The following is a 22,890-nucleotide window of genomic DNA, read 5'->3' as shown; positions in this document are numbered from 1 at the left end:
ATAAAAGTATTCTGATCAACTTAACATGCAGTATTTGTTTTGTATGTGTCCCACATCCGCAGCCAGTATACAATGTTGTAAAGGCATTGGGCCTGATTCATCAAGCACTTTACGGCCATATTACACCCTTATTTTGATCGTACTGGCATTTAGGACAATTCCCAAGTTAAGGGAGCATTGTTTTTTTTTTGTTTTTTTGTCTGGGATTTTGAAGGTAGACAGAAATATAAGCCAGATTTAGTCACTTTACCAGATTGATGAATCGCGCCCATTCACTCTAGAAAACTGATAACCCATGATTTTACAGACTTCCTCATTCACTCTCTCTCTCTCTCAAAAATGTTTAATTACTGGGCAACTCCAGAAGGGGTGCATCCCCCCAGTCCGACATGCTGCCATTCAGACATCTCCCCATTCCGACAATAACCCTATACCTAACACTAACCTCTACGGAAGTGCCGCCACTCAGACAATTAGAAGTCAATGTCTGAATGGCAGCATGTCGGAATGGAGAGCGGTCCCCCTCCAGAACATACGTAGATAGGTATCAATCTCTCTTTCGCATTTTGGGCACATAGGGTTTGTGCCAAACTTGCTCCTCAACAATGGTGTGATGTGCATTCTATGCAGGATTTTAAATGGGGTCTCCCATCCCTATTACTTGTTATTATATGTTAGTGTTTTCCATAATAGTTTCCCATCCCATATGCCCACAATTCCCTTTAGGGCCAGCATCTCATCACTGTTGCCTTTCTTTCTCTCTACACTGCATTGTTTTGGTTTTATGTATTGTTTAGGGGGGCTGTCGGTTGAAATCCACTCTCACCTGCTGAGTTGGGACAATATTGTGCCCAGTGTCCATTCTGACGGCATCGCCAACAGTCATATGCAGCAACATCATCTGTCCATCCTGTGTGGGGAAAACCAACATTAATTGATCGTTTATCATCAGAGGCTGGAGACTTTGTTTTCGCTCTGTGTCTGTCTGTCAGTTTGTGCGTGTGTGTGTGTGCGACTGCAAGACCGATCGCCATGACACATTGCACGCACTCCCCCAGTAACACATCCGGTAAGTAAATGGGACCATATTTTCACAAAACAAATATGGTGATTGAAACAAGACTTTAAAGTAGCGACAGCAACCATAAAGTATTTGTGACAATGTTTATTAAGGTAAGAAAATCAAATAAAAGTTCGGGAAAGGATGAATGGGGTCCAATGAAGAACATTCCTTTTGTTACCGGCCGGGGGGGAAACAGCGAAACTAGCAGCCAATGGTAGGAACACTTAGTTCTGTGTTTGTTTCAGGTCAAATCTGGAGAACTGGCCCCCTGGACTGTAGGCTGAGACTGTGATTGGTTAAGGCAAAACACGTCTCGATTTCTGAGCCAAGCTGAGCAGAAAGGTCAGCAATAAAGCCATTTCATGACGTCTTTAAACAATTTTTTAAAGTGAGTGTACAGAAGATTAGTAATTTCCTCACCATTTTGTGAATGATATACTGAACACACATCAGCACTTGATCTAGAAAGTAATATAGCTTCCCATGTGACCCATTTACTATACCAGAGGTGCTTGGGTAGTCTTGCTGGTCTTCTGGTGGACTGTAGATGCCTTGGTACTCTTGCTGGCCTATTGGTGGGCCATAGGTGCTTGCGTAGACTCGCTGGTCTATTGGTGAGCCATAGGTGCTTGCGTAGACTCGCTGGTCTCTTGGTGGGCCAAAGGTGCTCGGGTAGAATTGGTGGTATAATGGTGGGCCATAGAAGATTGGGTAGACTAGCTGGTCTCCCGGTGGACAGTAGCTGGTGGGGTAGTGGGAGACCAGCGAGGTGTTTGGGTCGACTAGCTGGTATCCAGTTGGACAATAGATGCTTGGGTGGACTGGCTGGTCACCTGCTGAACAGAAGACCGTTAAAACGGTGGATTAACAGTTCGACTGGACCAGGGGATTTCAAAGTGGGTGACGGTGACGGGGCACCCTGGGGTGCCGTGATGGCAGTCCAGGGGTGCCGCAAGATCATTTGATAATATTTGGAATTTATTTGGACACTTTAAAAAAATATTTAGTATCATTTTGAAGTACAAAGTTGTTTTCAGTCAGTTCTAACCAAAAAACCAAAAAAATTATCTCAACACTTTCCTCGCAACATAATCACTAAAATATCGTCACTGTCGGTCAGAAACCTCGTATCTCCAAGTTTCAAATGTGTACTTCTTTTGGTAAAGTAAAGCCCTGCTTCATCATACAAGACTGTCGCACAAAACTAGTGAAAACAGCCGATCTACAAGCACACTTGTGTGCTTGTAGATCTGCTGTATTCACTAGTTTAGTACATTTTATAAATGATAAATAAAAAACGAACGTTTTTGGACATACAAGGTTTCCACCCGACAATGACGATATGCTATAAATATAAGGTGCTGGGAGTGAAAATTATAATGTAGGGGTGCCTCGGATTAAAAAAAGTATTTATGGGGTGCCCTGAGACAAAAAGGTTTGGGAACCCCGGGACTGGACAATGGGCAAAGCAAGCAGTGAAGGAGCTATACTCGTCACCACTGGGTGCAGTGGGCTGAGGCTAGAGTTTTAGGGACGATGCATACTCCAATTTTAAAGCCAAATGTATTATTTATTTTGGTTCGGCTCTGTCTAAACTAGAGGGGGCGGGGCGGGGGGTACCGACATTAATTTGGTTGTTCGTGATGCCGACATTTTGTGACTCCCCGAACCAAACCGAAATAAATTCAGCTCCTTTATAGTGGAGTGTGCATTGGCCCTTAACACCCAAGGAGCCAAACTCGTTCAGTGACGAGTTAAGGCCACTAGGTGTCACCATGCCAAAAGGAGTTATCTCGTCGAGAGACGAGACAATGAAGGGTTAACTGTACGCGCTGCTGCCTGCCCTCTGAATGACCCGAGTCCATTACGTCACCCCGTAGCAGAGAGAGAGAGGGAGAAAATGGCGGAGGCTGGTTACATTGATTTCAATTCTACTCTGAAATATAAAAAGGGCTTTATCTATGAATGAGGTGAAAAGAACGCCAGGGAAGCAGAGATCTGATTGTTTTGACGGCGTCACTTTACCGCGATGGTCAGCCGCGGTTTGGATTTTAGTTTTGCAAGCTTTTGTAAACAAAGGGATTATCTTCCTCAATCGTCAGTGGACACACACGTGCACACGCACGAAGCTTCCGAGGCTCTTCAAAATAAAGCGTGAGTGAACGGCGGCAGCAGCAACAGCTAGAAATGTTATAAACCTGAGCAGCCCATGTGTTAAAGGACAACTTTGTTTTTTTACAACAAGGGTTCATATTTTAGATTGTAATTAGAGAAAAGAAAAAGTGAGTGTTAAAATGTTTTCATTTGCTTCGTTCTATTGTTTTATCGTGTTTACCGTGCTAAAATGTGGGGCATGCGTACGCATGGGGGCATGCGTACAAGTGGCTAAATATGTATTTTTAGACACAATAAGCCAGCAGTTTCTTTATTGCTATTTAAAGTAACACTTTTAGCCCCATAACCAATTATGAAAGGTTGTATCTTGGGAATGGGCTTATTCTGTGTAAAATGACATATTTAGCCACTTGTACGCTTGCCCCCAACCACTGAAATAAGAATCTCTAAAACAATAGAAAGAAGTAAATTAAATCAATTTAACACTCATCTTTTATATTCTTTAATTACAATGTAATCTAATCTAAAATATGAACCCTCGTTGTAAAAAAACTAAAGTTGTCCTTTAATCCGAACAGATGAGTCCGGTCCGGCCGAAGCCCTACAGAATTTCTGTCCGAGCCCCTTTCCCAAACCCAATTCCAGCCTGTCTGACATATTTGCCAAACATTATCAGCAACAGTGAACGTTAAAATTACGAAAGACTTATATCATTTCTGTTATTAGAAACCCAGCTAAGGAGACCACTACCTGAAATAGACAACCTAAAAAGGTTTATGGTGATTGGTGAAAGCCTAGATCCCAATTCAGGTTTTCCACATTTTGTCTTGGCATAATAGTGAGCCTGCAAGCTTACCACACGTGTCTGTGACGCTGGGCGTCATTGACTGCGATGGATCCATAACAATCTCTGGCTCCTGAACAAAAAAACAACCCATCAAAAAACAATAAAGCGGTTGTTTATTTCAGTGGTTCTCAACCTGTGGGTCGGGACCCCCAGGGAGGTCCCCAAATTATTTTGGGGGGTCCCCAGATGTTAAGCTAAATGTGAACATTGTTTTCTCACTCAACAGTAGACAAACCAACATAACGTTGAAGTGTATAGAGGGTATCTGCACATATTTAAAGTGACAATTTAAGGACTTTAAAGACCTTTTTAGTACCTCCGGTCAAACATTGGTCAAATTGTCAAATATTAGAGGCTGAAATTGTGAAAATAGCCGATCTACATGCTCACAACGCCTCGCAAACGCGAGGCGTTGTGAGCATGTAGATCTGCTATTTTCACAATGGAATAGATTGAGTCAAACCAAATGTAATGCCTACTCCTACAATTCCAAGTGCTTGTGCAAGGTGGGGGGTCCCCAGTTAAAATATGATTATTTTGGGGGTCGCGGCCTGAAAAGGTTGAGAACCACTGGTTTATTTGACAGTGATGGCTGCCACTGGTGTATTGTTGAAGAGGCATTCAACTTACAAAGAGCAAGAACTCTGGATTCCCCTGGGCCGCTGGACTATTTCTAAGCCCAATCAAGAATTCCCTTGTGTAGGAAATTCTTCCTAAAACAAAAAGGTATAAAGTGTTCGCAATTAACCAGGTATCAATATCAGGATCAATTCCCTATAACCTGCTGAATCAGAATTATAATATTTTTTATACAAATATATTTTACATGGCTAGCTCCTTCTTTGGTTAGTGTGTCATTTGTGTTTGTCATCATCTTCGGCAGGATCTCATCCATTCCATCCTGTGTGTGTGTGTGTGTGTGTGTGTGTGTGTGTGTGTGTGTGTGTGTGTGTGTGTGTGTGTGTGTGTGCGTGTGTGTGTGTGTCCACAGAAGGGATTGCAAACTACTCAATCTGGCTAACCATCGTCAAATAAAAGGGAAAAACAGCGCCCTCTCTGTTTTGTTCCAGCATTAGATAGTCTGTTCTTGAGATATTACAAACTGCTTGATCGATCCGTCCGTCAGTGTCATAATTGTTGTGCTCAGGCCAGGGGCGTCAATTGGGTATGGCAGGGGTATGCAGCTGCCATACCCTGGGTCCAGGGGGGAACATAAAAGTTACTTTTAAAAATAAACTTTTTTTTCCCTATTGATTAGTCACGCCATGGAGAGTAGAGTTCAATAATATTTTTTGTTTTTTGTCACATTCCTAAGACAAAAATTTGATTCGAGTAAATTTACCCCCATTTATTCCGGATGGGGACCCGTTTCGAAACGGGTCCCCATCCGGAACGAATGGGGTACATTTATTGTTATCACATTTTTGTCTTAGGAATGCGACAAAAAACTAAAAATATTATTGAACTCTAGTCTCCATGGCGTGACTAATCAATAGAAAAAAAGTCATTTTGGGGGTGAACTACTCCTTTAAATTAACCTCGTTTTTGGTAAAGGGTAAGGCACTGCTTGCCACTGTGGCTTTAAAAACTCCAATAAGTGGTCCTACTTCTCCACCCTTTGTATTTATTAGATGTCAGTATACATATTTATGCCTATGGCTTATACCATAGCCTAGGCCAGGGATACTCAAACTTCTGAACCGGTGGGCCACATTACAAAAAATAATGTCAAGGGGCCGCGGGCCATTTTATAAAATGACATTACTTATACCTTCTATTTTATATATAAGTGCAATACGCATTATTTTATAGCTTGTAATTCAGTTTATATTATGTCAATGACAAGATTTGTATTCAAAGTAATTTCCAAGTAATTTCTCTCTTTTATAATAATTATGTGGAATTAGCATATTCCACACAAACACTAAAACAAACTAATGTACATTTGTCAGGGTTGTTGTCTCTCTGTCTGCCTGCTATCAAGTGGGATAACATTTAAGATAGCTGAGCACATCTCTCTTTCAATTGCTTCACATTGTTATTTATGACTTGGCCCACATTCAACACAAATGACTTTTTACAGAAAATGAACTTGTGAAAACAGATTTAGTTATGGCTAAGGAAAATAAAATCAAACAATACTTAAAATAGATTCCCAGACTTTTTAGCTACCAAATGGCTAATGGTGGAGTTGTTAAGTTGAGCTACAGTACTCTCTTTCATTTAATTTGCAGGCATTCAATGTCGTTTTGGGTATGCTAATTGGTCAGTCAGGCAGAGCCACTGGTAAAAAAATTGGCGAGATTCTGTGATTTCAATGGCCGCTTTCAAGATGTTTTGTCCATTATCTCTGGAACGGAAGGTCCAACCTGCTCAGTTTAAAACGTGTTAGATGCGTGACTTCCGAGGACATTAAGCTGGTGGGCCAGTCAAAATTGCGCCGCGGGCCGGAAGTGGCCCGTGGGACGGAGTTCGAGTATCACTGGCCTAGGCCGTAGACAGAGGGCAGATGCTCATGAGACCCGATGTTATATCGGCTACAATTGCGATTGATGCCATAAAAAAAATCAATGTTTATATGAGAAATGGTCTACTCTGTACAATGTATATCTGTCATATCAAAACTTGACTATTGTAACTCACTCCTCACTGGCCTCCCGGCATGTGCACTTAAGCCTCTCCAACTGATCCAAAATGCCGTGGCACGACTGGTCTTTAACCAGCCAAAATTCTCACATGTCTCCCCCCTTCTCCACTCCCTCCACTGGCTCCCGGTTGCGGCCCGCACTGAATACAATGGCTCCTCCATACCTCCAAAACCTGATCAACCCCTACAACCCCACCGCTCACTTAGATCAGCCAACACAGGGATGTTGACAGAACCCTCGCTAAAAACCCCAGGACAAAAATCCACTCGTCCTAGACAATTTGCCCTCCTGGCCCCCAAACCGTGGAATAAACTCCCTGTCACACTTAGAACTACAGACTCCATAGCTTCCGCCGTGGACTGAAGACTCACCTCTTCAGACTCCACCTAAACCCATAGCACTACTGTAACACTCCCCCTTCCCTCGATGACCACACATGAAGTTAGATAGCATTTTTTAGGTTTTAGAAAAGCATTTTTACTGCTTAGGTGCGTGGTCTACCTATGTTTTTTGTTTTTCTAGATTGATATTCCTATGCATTTGTTGTATTGCTGTTGATGTACTGACATATTATCTTGCTTGATATTATGGGGCTCTTAAGTCTGACATCATTTTGTAGGCAGAGGAGAACTTTTGGTGCCAAAAGGCACCAGCGACCGTAAATCTTTTTACTATTTACATTTTTATGATTTATGAGAAAGGACATCAAAAACAATACAAACACATCAACAAGACATAACAAGACAAACACACCAGACTATCATGTATATATCAAACACGGGTAATTCACCTATCATATAAAAAGTACAAAAGTTGTCAACCTTTGAAAGTACCGTACAAGCACTTGGACACCTTTTAACTGTTATATATTAGTCATCCAGATGCGCCATAATAGCACCCCATGATGAACTCAAAATTGTCTTCTCTTTCTTGTTGACAGGAAAGTTGAAACTTGTCTCGGATCTGTTGAAATAGCGAGGGACACAGCACTGCCCATATTGACAATAAATCTGCTTGGAGGTCTGACTACAAAATGAATGTCACGGCTTAAATTTGATGTATTACCTGCTTATTGTAAGTCGCTTTGGATTAAAAGTGTCTAGTAAATGCCTAAATTGTAAATTGTAAAATTGTATATTATGATTTTATATGTGTAATGCTGTGTAAATGTAGAGTAGGTCCTTCTTGTTTCGTCCACGCCCCACCACGGGGGCGGCATAGCTCAGGGCTAGAGAAACCGTTATTAGAGCACGAAGGGTTCCCGAAGGGTTCCCAGTTCGAATCCGGGCTCCCCCTGAGTTACTGTCGAAGAGTCCTTGGGCAAGACTCTGAACCCCAAGTTGCTCCCGGTGAGCAGGTTGGTGACTTGCATGGTTTCCTCCGCCACCGGTGTATGAATGTGTGCGTGAATGGGTGAATGTAATGCACAATCTATGTAAAGCGCTTTGGATAAAAGCGCTATATAAATGCACCATTTACCGTTTATGGTGTTGGCCTTGAGTAGTGATCCTCAGCAGCTAGCCAGGGCTGGACTGGGACATACATTTGGCCCTGGCATCTTGGCCCAGACCGACCCACCACCAGGGGTGTCGCACCAAATTCTGGGCCCTGAATACAAGGATTCACTGCGGGCCCCCCATGAATGTTCTTCATAGGGGGAGGGGGTTTAAACCCATTTAGACTGGTGACGCATTATTATACGTTATTTTGTGCTTTAACTATTAAAAAATAGCAGATATACAAGCTCACAGCGCGGCACTGTGTTTCTATGTCAGTGGTGCTCAAAACTGTTCACGTCAAGGACCCCCAAAATGATATGTATTTGGCCACGGACCCGCATCTCAAAATATTTCGTTCAAGGGACCACCCAGAAGCAAATTACAAATGTTCGCTTAAAAAACACATATATTCAAAGCTTTGCACACATTTTCACGACTTTTCAAAAATAGCAGATCTACAAGCGTGCAGGGCAGTATAAAATAATTAAGGCCCCTCCACCTTGGGCCCTAGTTGCGACCAGCAAGAGCCGCTGATACAAACGACCTACGGCCTGGTCGCGACTTAGGCCACGACTTGGAGGTCGTAGGTCCCGGTTCTGGAGGTTTTGCGCGATCTCGGTCGTAATTCAGCGACCTGGGAAGTCCGCGATCGAAACTCTACGCTTGCTAAGGGAAGGGACGCGAGTTTAGAAACTCTACGCTTGCTAAGGGAAGGAGCGCCGCGATCGAAACTCTACGCTTGCTAAGGGAAGGGACGCGAGTTTAGAAACTCTACGCTTGCTAAGGGAAGGAGCGCTCGTTTTCAACAGCGTCGGCAGGTTAGCTACTCAGTGTCGGCAGGTTAGGGTTAGGGTTAGGGTTAGGGTTAGGGTTAGGGTTAGGGTTAGAGTTGGGGTTAGGGTTAAGGTTAGGGTTAGAGTTGGGGTTGGGGTTAGGGTTAAGGATAGGTTTTGGTGCACCTCGCGCGGTCCAAGTGACTACAATGGAGCGCTTCCTAACTCCGGTTCAGCCAATCACAAGCTTCAAAAGGTTGAATAGCGCTGCTGCTCTAGAATATTCTGCAAAAAGACCTTTTAAATACGACCGCGGACTTCCCAGGTCGCTGAACAACGGCCCGATCGCGCAACAACGGCCCGGGGACGACCGAGGTGGCGCAACCACGGCCGGGGGTCGCGAAACTAGACCGGCCGCGACCTAACAAGTATGTACCGCGAACTACGACCTCCAGAACCGGGACCTACGACCTCCAGGTCGTGGCCTAGGTCGCGACCAGGCCGTAGGTCGTTCGTATCAGCGGCTGTCTCTCCCGTCAGGTCGCACTTACTATCAAAACCTCCACCACCGTCTGTCAGTCAGTCAGTCTGTCCGTCAGTCTGTCACGTCACGTCACACTTTAGCCCTGCTCATATCTCTGCAACCGTTGCCCCGATTCATGCCAAATTTTGCACACACACTCCTTGCCTGCCAAACCACAACCCATCAATTCTCACATGGCCCTCTTCTAGTGCCACCATGAGGCCGATTCTTGAAAAACACATTTTTGGACACTGCTCCTACAATTTTTGCCCTAAAATCACGCAAATCGGTACACAGTATGTCTACACTCATCTCATCAACATGGATCTGTCCCATTTAGCGGCACTTTCAGGCCGATTTTTTTAAAACACATTTTTGGACACTACTCCTACAGATTTGGCCCTAAAATCACACAAATCGCTACACAGTATGTCTACACTCATGTCATCAACATGGATCTGTCCCATATAGCGCCACCATCAGGCCGATTTTTTCAAACACATATTTCGACACTGCTCCTACAAATTTGCGTCCTCGCAGTTTGTTACCACCTAATCTCAGTCGCCGTTGGCCCGGGTCGCTGCCAAAATGTGCACACACACTCCCTGGATGACAATTCAGAACCTCTGACCCACATTTTTCAACTGGGCCTGTTCTAGCGCCACCATGAGGCCTATGTTCGCAAAACACATTTCTGTACAACTCCTACAGATTTTGTCCAAAAATCCTACAAATCGGTAGGCAGTAGTGATGCGCGGATCGACCCGGTGCCCCCACCCGCCCGCCCGCATGCGGGTGGGTGGGTCAAGGTTTTCAGACTCCATTGGCGGGCGGCGGGCGGGTGGGTTATCACCACTCTCATGTGCAAAAAATAAATAAGAATAATCACCTGTTCTTATTTGCCTTTTATTCTTAATAAGAGTAGGCCTATAAGAATAAGAATACAACGTTTGAATACGAGCACGACGAGCGAGCGAGTTTTAAAATGCGCCAGAGAGGAGCGAGGTTTCTCCTCCGCTCCTTGGTGCAAGGACCGTCCCAATTCCGCTCCTGTGTGGGCCGCGAACCACATTTTGCCAACATTTGACACAACGTGAGCACAGCAGAGAAGATGCACAAACAATTCAGCGCGTGTCGCTGATCAGGATTTCACTTATATGTCTCTGTCATCCACACAAGTCCGTTTATAAATACTTTGTGTCGGTTAAGTTATAACCAGCCAGTCAACGGATACGATTTGAAACACAACTTTCGCAAGTGAGACGGATTTTTTGACTGAATGAACCAACCACGCTCACCTCGAGACTCCAGTCGCTCCCATCTCTCCAATCTTACCCAGGGGGCAAACCAGCCTTTTTTTAGGAAACCTGCATTTGCCCCGACATAAAAGGTTGTCCACCAGAAATATTATCTATGACCCAGTAGGATCACAACCTATATGGACAACCCGGTCAATTTGTACGGCAAAGTTCCAATATGGCCGCCTCAATATTAGCCCCTATTAGTTTTAATGGGGGGTGAATAAGGAAAATTTTTAAACTGAGGGATATTTCCACGAAACTTCACAGGTTGATCAATGGTATACATATGAAAATTTTTTGTATTGCAAGTTTCCATGAAATCCAATATGGCCGCCACAATATGGCCGCCATAATGTAAGGACCCAGAAAATAGGTTTTGCCTCTAACTTCTGAACCAGATGAGCTAGAAACGCAAACTTGGTGTCTATTTCATGGTGTCTGACCATGGGAGACTCAATGGAATAGCTAATTTTATTATTGGGTGTGTCTGGACCTTTATTGTGCATATTTGCAAGATGGTGGATTCCCAAAATAGAGCTTTAACATAATTTCTACCATGATTGTTGACTGCTTTTGCAAATACAAGCAATATGAATCCATTTGCTAAGATTTATGGCACAGAAGGGACTTATACCTGTATTATTCTTGAGTTTGCATGTTGTCAAAATGGCTGTAAACGAGATATTATATTTCCTGTCCGATTCTACTGTATGTAGTTGTAGCAATGACTTCAGATAAAATCAGAGACCAAAACAATGTATCTTAGAAATTATTTTTTTATTTAAAAAATTAAGAGATTATCTCAATGAAATGAATGCAACTGCCTTTTTGGGTCTTTCACACATAGACATGCACATGCTTTCCAACAACTTCAGCTTCAGGGAAATTATAATGAACACATGATTAAAACAGGCTGCATTATAATGCAAATAATTGCTAGTCACTATCACTGTCATGTGTACCTATCCTGCTGCATCTTGTCTCCAGTCCTTGGCAACGACACCCCAAGTAGCATGCAATTCCCTTCTTCGCACATGAAGTTCAATCACCCGAGAGAGACTTGGAGTAGAACCGCTGCTCCTTCACTTGGAAAGGAGTCAGCTTAGGTGGTTCGGGCATCTAGTACGGATGCCCCCCGAGCGCCTTCCTAGGAAGGTCCTCGATGCACGTCCCACTGGGAGGAGACCCCGTGGCAGACCTAAGACCAGATGGAAGGATTATATCTCCAGACTGGCCTGGGAACGCCTCGGTATACTCCCAGAGGGAGTGGAGGAAGTTACGCAGGATAAGGAAATCTGGAAGTCTCAGTTGGAACCGTTACCCCCGCGACCCGATTCCGGATAAGCGGTTGAAGATGGATGGATGGATGGATGGATGGATGGCACATGAACAGTTTTTCTGGCAGCCTTTGATACAGCTACATGATATTGCCTTGTCCATTGATATAGGCCAGGCTGGCTCTGTAGATGGACAGGGGACTGCCTTCCCATCACTGAGAGACCATCCATATTCAGTGAAGCAAGGGATGTCTGGCTTCGCGATGTGTGCAGTTTTATCTATTATGGCTGCAAGAGCAGCTCTTTTCAGGTGCAGGCCAAAGGCATTTTCTGTAGGTGGCAGCAGCTTCAACAGGGTTGATCGGTTATTTAGGAACTTGTACACTCTCAGCTTTGCCAGGTCAAAGTCCTCCGAATGGTCAGCTTTTGATGCATATATACAGCTATCGTGAGGTCTCTAGCCTGATTCTTGACATCCTCTGAGAGGGAATAAGAGGAATTTTCACCAAACTCCTGAAGTGCAGGGAGATCTAGACTCATGCTGGTCTTGAACCATGCCTTCTTTCCAGTGAAAAAGGGATAGCTGGTGGTATCTCTGCCACTCAGGCTGTGAATAAAGGGCAGGGCACGACACTGTGCGAGTCCAAGGGCTGAGACCATGTGATGGATAGGAAGATATGCATCCTGCTCTGTTCTCACCCACAGCTCTGGAAGGTCTAGGAGGTGGGTGGCAGCATGATATAGATGCCTATATCATGCTGCCGCCATGGGAAGGCAGTCCCCTGTCCATCTACAGAGCCAGCCTGGCCTATATCAATGGACAAGGCAATATCATGTAGCTGTATCAAAGGCTGCCAGAAAAACTGTTCATGTGCGAAGAAGGGAATTGCATGCTACTTGGGGTGTCGTTGCCAAGGACTGGAGACAAGATGCAGCAGGATAGGTACACATGACAGTGATAGTGACTAGCAATTATTTGCATTATAATGCAGCCTGTTTTAATCATGTGTTCATATAATTTCCCTGAAGCTGAAGTTGTTGGAAAGCATGTGCATGTCTATGTGTGAAAGACCCAAAAAGGCAGTTGCATTCATTTCATTGAGATAATCTCTCTTTTTTATTAATTTTTTAAATAAAAAAATAATTTCTAAGATACATTGTTTTGGTCTCTGATTGTATCTGAAGTCATTGCTACAACTACATACAGTAGAATCGGACAGGAAATATAATATCTCGTTTACATCCATTTTGACAACATGCAAACTCAAGAATAATACAGGTATAAGTCCCTTCTGTGCCATAAATCTTAGCAAATGGATTCATATTGCTTGTATTTGCAAAAGCAGTCAACAATCATGGTAGAAATTATGTTAAAGCTCTATTTTGGGAGTCCACCATCTTGCAAATATGCACAATAAAGGTCCAGACACACCCAATAATAAAATTAGCTATTCCATTGAGTCTCCCATGGTCAGACACCATGAAATAGACACCAAGTTTGCGTTTCTAGCTCATCTGGTTCAGAAGTTAGAGGCAAAACCTATTTTCTGGGTCCTTACATTATGGCGGCCATATTGTGGCGGCCATATTTGATTTCATGGAAACTTGCAATACAAAAAATGTTCATATGTATACCATTGATCAACCTGTGAAGTTTCGTGGAAATATCCCTCAGTTTAAAATTTTTCCCTATTCACCCCCCATTAAAACTAATAGGGGCTAATATTGAGGCGGCCATATTGGAACTTTGCCGTACAAATTGACCGGGTTGTCCATATAGGTTGTGATCCTACTGGGTCATAGATAATATTTCTGGTGGACAACCTTTTATGTCGGGACAAATGCAGCACACCTTCCTTTATCTGGTGATTAATCAATAACCAACAGGATTTAATATTGTCCGTCTTTTGCTGTCTGTTTAAAGTGCGAGGCGCTGTATAAATATGATTGACATAAAACCTGAAACGCCATTCTTACCCCGACGATGCCCCAGAGAGAATGAACGTCTTTGAATGAATGTCTTTTAGGCTAAACCAACCTGGTCTCGCCTTTTTCTCGTAAAAATAGTACAGCTAAACACCAATTTGAACAACACGTTTGTTTATTTAGCCCATGACAATATTGTGCTACTGTAGACCTTTCTGTAAAGCGACTTTGGGGAGAGTATATAAAGATGAGCTATTGTGGAGATGATATACCATCTTTTTTTTAAATGCGGGTTGCGGGGCGGGCGGATTCGTTGATTTATACATTGTTCTGCGGCGCGGGCGCGGGCGGGTTACGTTTCGTGCGGGCTGTGGGTCGTGCGGGTTATGAAAAAAAGCTGACCCGCGCATCACTAGTAGGCAGTATCTTGACAGTCATGTGATGACATGAAAAATCTGACAGACATGGATCTGTCCGATTTTGCATATTCCATCCTGATTGGCTAAGATTGGCTTCCAAAGTTTGTACTATTGAGCCGTTTTGAACAAAATGCCTCAAATCACAAACGCAAAGTGCAATTATCATGAAATCGCACACACACATTGCCACTAGGCCGAGGTGTGTACACACACTCCCTAGAGGCCAAGGAAAAACCTTTTCACTGCATTTTTCACATCAGCCTTTTATAGCGCCACCTTTGGGCCGACTTATGTAAAATAACACAAATCAGTACACAGTATCTCTATAGTCAAGTCTGATCCGTCTGATATTCATATTCCATCCTGATTGGCTAATATCAGCTTCCAAAGTTGGCAGGATTGCCCCCGTTTTTGAACAAAATGCCTCAAATCATCAACGCAGCTTGCGATTACCGTGAAGGTGAAGAACATATGCCACCCTTTTTACATTGGCCTATTATACAGTAGCACCACCAGGATGCCTGGCCTGGTGGAGACCTGTGCTCAGAAGAGCACTGCTTCTAGTTTTTTTGTGCGCCAAAAACAAAAACAACACTCACTTTTTTTTGTTTCACTGGTCTCAGTGCCAGAGCGATGTGCTGTCTCTTCCTTCTCAGTTGAAACAACACGTTCTTCCATGGACACTGGATCATGATGAGAGGTGCTGCCGGCTTTGACCTGGTCAGGGACATCAACTGAAAAGAACACGGTAGCTTACAACAGTATTAACGATACCATTCTTAGACGATTAGGACCTGAAACCGAGGGAGAGTATGTAGAGGTTCTCTCAGAGGAACAAGAGACGGTGTGTGAAGCAGTGTTGATTTCTTAAAACCTATGACGAAAAATGTCAAACCAAGACTAAATAAATTAACAATTTAGCAATACTGTACAGTAGGACATTCACCAAATATTCGAATATTCAAAGTCACTATTCGACGTTGTTCACCGAAGTCGAATATTCGCTTATTTTTATTATTTTATTTTCTCTTTAAAAATATATATAGTTTATAAAGCTTGGCTAGATAGGATAGATAAGAATGAGTTGTCAATGCCCCTGGTGGATGAATTTGTTAATGCTCTATACCAGGGGTTCTCAAACCTTTTTAGGCAGTGACCCCCAAAATAAACATATTTGATTTTGAACCAGGGGCATAGTTCAGCCGATTTAAAACGAATCCAATACGGAACTAAAACTTCCTATGTTTGGCCGCTAGTTGCGCTGTTTTCCCCCCGCGAGGTACCAAAAAGAATGTGTCTACATTGGACCCCATTAGTTTTCCCCTTTGATTTTCTAACCTTAATAAACGTTGTCATTAATACTTTATGGTTCCTGTCGCTAGTGAAAAACTACCTTTCAATCACCATGATATGCATTTTGTGCAAATATGATCCCATTTATGTTAAAATTGATGATACATTTGCAGGGGGAGTGGCCAACTAAACTGATACTAGCCTGCCGTGTTCTTCTTCGTGTGCTTTATTTCGGGAGGCTCCGACCACATTCTCCCATGTATCCCTGCGGTTCCACGTGACCGTTGGCAGCCAATAGCATTCCTTGTGATTCCTGGGGTACCATTCAAACAATGATGGCGACACCCATACAAGGGACAAAAAAAACATCATTTTCGCAGCATAGAAACCAATGGCTTCGTATCGTCCATATTTTTTTACAGTCTATGATATGAACTGGGGACCCCCACCCTGACAAGCACTTGGAAGTGTAGGTATTACTTTTAATGTGACTCGGTTCCGCAGATAAATATTGTGAAAAAAACATGCTCACAACGCCTCGCAACGCGAGGCATTGTGAGCATGTAGATCGGCTATTTTCACATTGTTCGCCTCTTGCTTACTTAATATTTGACAGTTTGTCCAGGCTGTCGAATATTCGACTATTGGAATACTTTGAGGTTGAATTATTCGAACACTAAAAATCACTATTCGTGAATGCCCTACTGTACAGTATGTTCGAAACTCCGCTTGCCCGCCTGCCCACCAGAACCCCATCCAGGGACCTCATCACCCCAGTCCTCCACGATCTCCAATGGCTCCCAGTCAGACACACAATGGATCAATATACAGTACTGATCACCAGGCGACTCCGTCTTTCTGACCCTCCTCAACCCCCACGCCCCCTCCCGCTCCCTCAGGTCAGGTGATGCCAACCTCCAGGACGTCCCCGGGGACAAAGAAACCACCCTGGTGGCGTCATGCCTCCCTCTGGAACTCACTCCCAGCTCACGTCAGAGCTGCCCCCACCTTCGCCACGTTTTAAAACCCATTTAGGCCTAGAATTATTGAATGCTTTAACCAGTGAAAAATAGCAGATATACAAGTCCGTGCCGCGCTGCGAGCTTGTAGATCTGCCATTTTTGAAAAAGTCGTGAAAATGTGTGCAAATCTTTGAATATGTGTACTTTCAAAGCGAACGTTTGTAACTCAAATTGTGCTTCTGGGTGGTCCCTGGAATTAAATATTTTGAGATGGGGGTCCGTGGCCAAATACATATCATTTTGGGGGTCCTTCACATGAAAAAGTTTGAGAACCACTGACATAGTAGTCTCTCAAGAACAGACTAACTGAGCTCCAGTTAAGTGAAAAAGGACCTTTTCTTTGACGATATAAGAAACATAGAAACATATTTTTTTTCAAAAAACCTTAGAAGGATTCAAAAGACACTTAGAATAGAATCGGGCCAAAATTCAAATTTTCACAATTTTTCAAAAATAGCAGATCTACAAGCTTGCAGCGCGGCACACAGCGCGGCACCGCAGCGCGGCACTCGCTGTGAGCTTGTATATCTGCTATTTTTCAATAGTTAAAGCATAACATAATGATACACAATAATGTGTACCGGTTCTAAATAAACCAGTGGTTCTCAACCTTGTCAGGCTGCAACCCCCAAAATAATCATATTTCAACAGGGGACCCCTGCCATGCACAAGCACTTGGAATTTTAGGAGTTGGCATTACATTTAGTTTGACAAAAAACTATTCCATTGTGAAAATATCAGATCTACATGCTCACTTGTGAGCATGTAGATCTGCTATTTTCACAAGTTCTGCCTCTAATAGTTGACAATTTGACCAATGTTTGACCAGAGGTACTAAAAAGGTCTTTAAAGTCCTTAAATGGTCACTTTAGAAAATGTGCAGATACCCTCTATAAACTTAAGCTTTATGTTGGTTTGTTTACTGTTGAGAGAGAAAACAATGTTGCACATTAAGTTAATCATCTGGGGACTCCCCAAAATAATTTAGGGACCCACCTGGGGGTCCCGACCCACAGGTTGAGAACCACCGTTTTAAACCACACTCAAAGCCCACCTTTTCAGACTGGCATTCCCTACCTAATCCTAATTCCCCCCTTCTTTGTTTTCTTTTACATTTCTCTCTTTTCTTTTTTTATTATAAAAATTGCTCCAGGGGCCACAAGGAAGGTCCCTGCGGGCCGCATTTGGCCCACGCGCCAGCAGTTGAATACCCATGCCCTACACAGTGCCCATACACATGTATTGCATATACAAGTTTTCACGTCAATAACTTCCAAACAACTTTAAAACGTATCCCGTATGGTGCCATGCAATTTGGGTTATGATGAGAAAAAGTATTATTTCAATCTAATTTGTTACTCTTTTGTCTCCCTGTGCATTATGCAAACGTCTTATCAAAGGTAGGGGAGTTCAGAACAATGTGTCACATATGCCTCTCGCACAGGTAGGACAAAAGGTCACAAAGAATCTAACGAAAGGTTATTGCCTCAGTATCATGCTCATGGAATGTATCTGTTGATGGAAAAGTGATAAGCTGCACTTAGTGTGATGGACGGGGGAACTACGATGTTACGCTTGCAAGAATATGAAAAATGACTGCAGTTTGTCCTAATTTGTTTCAACTGTCAAAAGAGAAACCAGACACAGGTCACAAACTCTCCCACGGAGCCTAGAAACTCACAACAAGGGTGGAGGTGGAAGCTCAATCATTCAAAAACAGGTGTTAGATCGGTAGCTAGCTGTAGTATTGCATACATGTTTTCTTTTCAGGAAGTGTGAAGGAGGTTGGAGTGGTTAAAGTGCTCCGTTACACGAAAGACTGAAATCTGTCAACAACCGACCGTCTCTCATGTCATACCATCTGTCGTCACCTGAGATCGCCCCACACCGAGGCCATTTACTTTTACTTCATTTATTTATTTGGACGGGACAGTGTATATTAATGGACATTACATAAAGCAATGTAAATACACCGGACTTAGCAAGAATGCTAAATTCAATCCGTAGTCCCCACATGAAACACAAAACAAAACATATACCAACAACAACAAACTTACATCAAGAGAAGACACCTAAAACACATACATACAAGTACCATACTATTCCAACAGTAAGAACCCTACATTCGCAAAAAGGCTGATTAAAAACTATACTATACAGGGGCGCCCGCTGGCCTAGTGGTCAAGGCGCATACCACATACTAGGCTATGATGCCTGCTGGCGTCACCGGTCGGGTTCCCGATCCGGACGACCTTTGCCACATGTGATTCCCCATCTCTCTCCCCATTTCCTGTCGGTCTACTGTCCTGTCAAATAAAGGCATAAAAAGCCCAAAAACAAATCTTTAAAAAAAAAAAAAAAAACTATACTATACATACATGTGCTATACTAAGACTATTTAGACTATACATGGTCACACGTTTGATTGTCAAGTAAACACTTTTTTTAGGTTAAACTTGAGGATGGAAATGACAAACAGTCTCTTATTAATAGAGGTAGGTCATTCCAGATTGAACAGCCCTGGGCTGAAAGGGTGTTTTTTCCAAAAGTGGTTGCCCGGTGTGGCACCTCGCAGTCTCCTCTAGCGATTGCCCTCGTATTGAGTCCTCTATCGGGCTTCCTTTTGATGAATTCCCTTAGGGGAGGCGGGCATAGGCCATTTAGGGTCTTATATATGATCCTAGCCTGTTTAAATACCTTAAAATTCCCATCCCATCCCATCTCCTTTGCCGCAAAACTGTATATAAAAGCCCTGTAATTTAGAACTCAAGAGTTAGCAACTCAGGCTCATATCAAGTTTCTCCATGTGTCAACAGTAAATGTATTTTTTATCCCCCTCCTAATTCTTTAACTAGGAACAAGCATGATTTATACTAGTTTTCTTTTTTGAGGGTATTTTCTGGAGTACCCCCTGCAGTACCTCCGCGTACCCCCATTTTAGAAACACTGAGGGTCTCATGCACACCCTTAAGGTGTCTCCACACCAAACAGCCTACAGGAGACTCCTTCTGACTGTACACAGACTGCAAAGAACTGCAAAAAACTAAGCACTTCTTATTTTTTTTATTTTTTTCAGACGACGCCAACTGTAGTTACTGTATGGCAGTGGTGCCAGGTCTGCTCGTTATAAGCAGCGTTGATCCTGTTTTCCTATAATGTTGCTAGTTGTGGGTTGCTTTTGTTTGGGCTTGTTTCTGAAGTGTAGTTGCTTATTTGGCCTTGCTTTCAACATTATTTTATAAAATAACTAATGTAATAGAGCTCAGAGGTGAAACTGGTTTTGGGCTTATTTTCAAAGACCTGGTCGCTTATTTCACTCACAGAATCTGGCAACCGGACCCGGAGGCACTCTGTGTTCTCCGCGGTTCTCCGTGCAGAGGAGGAAAAAAAACCAACACGGGCAGCTGCTGCACTATTACTAGCTTTGCTTTGGATCAGATTGGAATAGGAATTGAGAGTTGAGATTGAGAATATGGTATTTAGTAAAAATATGTGACGGGAAAATGTCTCTGGCTTATTTTGGCTTGGTTTTGCAGCAGTAGCAAACTATTCTACAACTCCCTCAATCTTACCGACGGCCAGGGGCGACTCAACAAAACTGAGCAAGTCCAGTTTTCCAGTTTTCGGTCGATATTGGTCGATAACGTTCCCGACCCGCTGCCGAAAAACCTGACGATGAGCTCCCGTTCAGCAACAGACACTATCCGCCGCCTTCCGCCGCCGATTCGCGGCCGAATCGGTTTGGTTAAAAGTAGCTTTTAGGAAGTCAGTTTTGTATTGGTGTGCGCCTCTAAATCAGGGGTTCCCAAACTTTTTTGTCTCAGGGCACCCCATAAATATTTTTTTTTAATCTGAGGCACCCCTAGATTATAATTTTCATTCCCAGCACCTTATATTTATAGCATATCGTCGTTGTCGGGGGAAACCTTTTATGTCCAAAACCGTTTCGTATTCAATATCTATAAAATGTACTAAACTAGGGGCGCCTGGTGGCCTAGTGGACCAGGCGCATACCATATAGGCATTGCCGTTTCGGCATCAATGCCTGTCGGCATCGCCGGTTCGATTCCCGATCCGGGTGACCTTTGCCGCATGTCACTCCCTGTCTCTCCCCCATTTCCTGTCAGTCTACTGTCCTATCCAATAAAGGCAAAAAGCCCAAAAACAAATCTTTAAAAAAGAAATGTACTAAACTAGTGAAAACAGCAGATCTACAATCACTGCGAGGCATTGTGTGCTTGTAGATCGGCTGTTTTCACTAGTTTTGCGCGACAGTCTTGTATGATGAAGCAGGGCTTTGCTTTACCAAAAGACGTACACATTTGAAACTTGGAGATACAAGGTTTCTGCCCGACAGTGTCGATATTTTAGTGATTATGTTGCGAGGAAAACGTTGAGATAATAGCCACTTTGGTTAGAACTGACTGAAAATAACTTTGTACTTCAAGTTTAAAATGATACTAAATATAACTTTGTACTTCAAGTTTAAAATGATACTAAATATGTTTTCAAGTGTCCAAATGAATTCCAAATATTATCAAATTATCTCACGGTACCCCTGGACTGCCGTCGCGGCAAAAACCCCTCGCGGCAAAAAACCCCTGCTCTTGAAAACCCCTGCTCTAAACGTATTAACTCAAGCATGTGCATGTAGCCATGCCTACCTCTGGAACTCACTCCCAGCTCACATCAGAGCTGACCCCACCCTCGCCACGTCTTAAACCACACTCAAAGCCAACCTTTTCAGACTTGCATTCCCTACCTAATCCCCCTTCTTTTCTTTTTTTTCCCTTCTTTTTTACAATTTTAACATTTTTATTTGGTTTAGATCTGAAAATGTTTAACTTTTTCAAATCACACACATCCTCCGTTAACTAACACTTTGCGTACTTTTAAGTACCCCCCCCCCCCCCCCCACACACACACACACACACACACACACCTCTTTTAGCTACACTGGTTTTACCACTAGTCTTTATGCACCCTTGTTTTAAATATTTGTTGCAGTTTCTTAGATGTTTTTATTGGTATTTTTATGAATGTACAGTAGCTTGAAGACACCAGGAGCATATGTCTATATGATTTATTTACTTATTTTTGCAACAGGGCACCCATAGACACCCCTTAAAATCGCCTATGGAACCAATCTAAAGTCTTTAGGGCAGTAAGGGCACTGGTTCTAAAAGTGGGGTCTGGGGACACAGATGGTGGCATCTGTGGTAACCGAGGGATTAAAATGGGAGAATGGACAATATGACTTGCAGAGAACTGTAAAGTCATTTTATTATTATTCTCACCCGTCACAGTGTCAGAGGGCTGTTTCTTCTCTGCCTCTTGCTTCTCTGCTGCAGCATCGCTGCTGTCTTTCATGGACACTGCTGGGACATGAGAGGCGCTGACGGTTTTCAACTTGCAACCTCTCTTTTGAACTGAAAAGAACAAGCAACATTGGAGAGAAATACAAATAATACTCAGAGGGAGATGATCTGAAAGGAACGGGGAGGGGAATAAGTGCATGTGCACGTTTTCTCATTTTGTTATCTTGTTCCATTTGGGAATGTTTGCTAAAACCCACAGCATCTTTGGTCTTGTGTAAGGGATGCACAATGAATGAGCAAATACAAATCTGGAGTTTCACAATTAAGTCATTGTGAAAGTTGGCAATTCATTCAAGCATCTTATTTGGTCATCTGTAGCTCTTTGCACTCATCTCCTCATGATTAACAGTAAATCAGAACAATGTACGGTACAAGTCATCTCCACATCCAACATATGCATAATAAGCTCAAAAGCCATTACATACTGTACTGTAACTTTGGGACAAACTTTGGGGCTACAGTACGATATGTATTGAAAATAAACTGGTGATATACGATGTACGTATCACAATACAATTTCAAGATTCACATTTTAAATTGTTACATCTTGGGTACATGTACTGTACAAGTACAGAAGGTTCAAGGTATCAAGGTTGTACTTTATTGTTACATCTTTTGTAACAATTGTTACATCTTTGACATTATTACATCTTTTGTAACAATGTCAAGAGTTAGTCTTGACATTTCTTTATCATGGAATAATAATAGTTAGACGGGATAATACGGTGTGTATGTTGGTCCTAGATGCTTATAAAGTGGTGTGTGCAAGTGTCCTACTCCTAAAATTACACCAATTAAAATGCATG

The 22,890-nt window shown here is 43.0% G+C and overlaps 2 protein-coding genes across 8 annotated transcripts in view; one reads left to right on the top strand and one right to left on the bottom strand.

The window, feature by feature from the left end:
* The window catches only part of LOC308293363 (uncharacterized protein), a 525,181-nt gene that overhangs the window by 273,581 nt on the left and 228,710 nt on the right, over positions 1-22,890 (top strand). The window lies entirely within an intron of this gene.
* Positions 1-22,890, bottom strand: part of LOC308293361 (uncharacterized protein) — a 196,317-nt gene that overhangs the window by 56,492 nt on the left and 116,935 nt on the right. For 5 of the 7 annotated variants that reach the window (XM_080735840.1, XM_080735834.1, XM_080735838.1 and 2 more), the window contains 6 exons: positions 22,004-22,135; positions 14,991-15,125; positions 4,656-4,738; positions 4,035-4,095; positions 1,567-1,899; positions 827-910 (listed from right to left, as the gene is read on the bottom strand). In XM_080735840.1, the coding sequence (XP_080591966.1) occupies positions 827-910; positions 1,567-1,899; positions 4,035-4,095; positions 4,656-4,738; positions 14,991-15,125; positions 22,004-22,135 (828 nt within the window). The remainder of the gene's footprint in view (positions 1-826; positions 911-1,566; positions 1,900-4,034; positions 4,096-4,655; positions 4,739-14,990; positions 15,126-22,003; positions 22,136-22,890) is intronic. The other 2 variants (XM_080735835.1, XM_080735839.1) reach the window with 2 other exon arrangements.

The sequence above is a fragment of the Nannobrachium achirus genome (genome assembly GCF_963921795.1).
Source record: "Nannobrachium achirus genome assembly, chromosome: 10".
NCBI classification, from domain to species: Eukaryota; Metazoa; Chordata; class Actinopteri; order Myctophiformes; family Myctophidae; genus Nannobrachium; species Nannobrachium achirus.
Note: the sequence above shows the minus strand (reverse complement) of the source record. Positions and strands in the feature narration are given on the sequence as shown.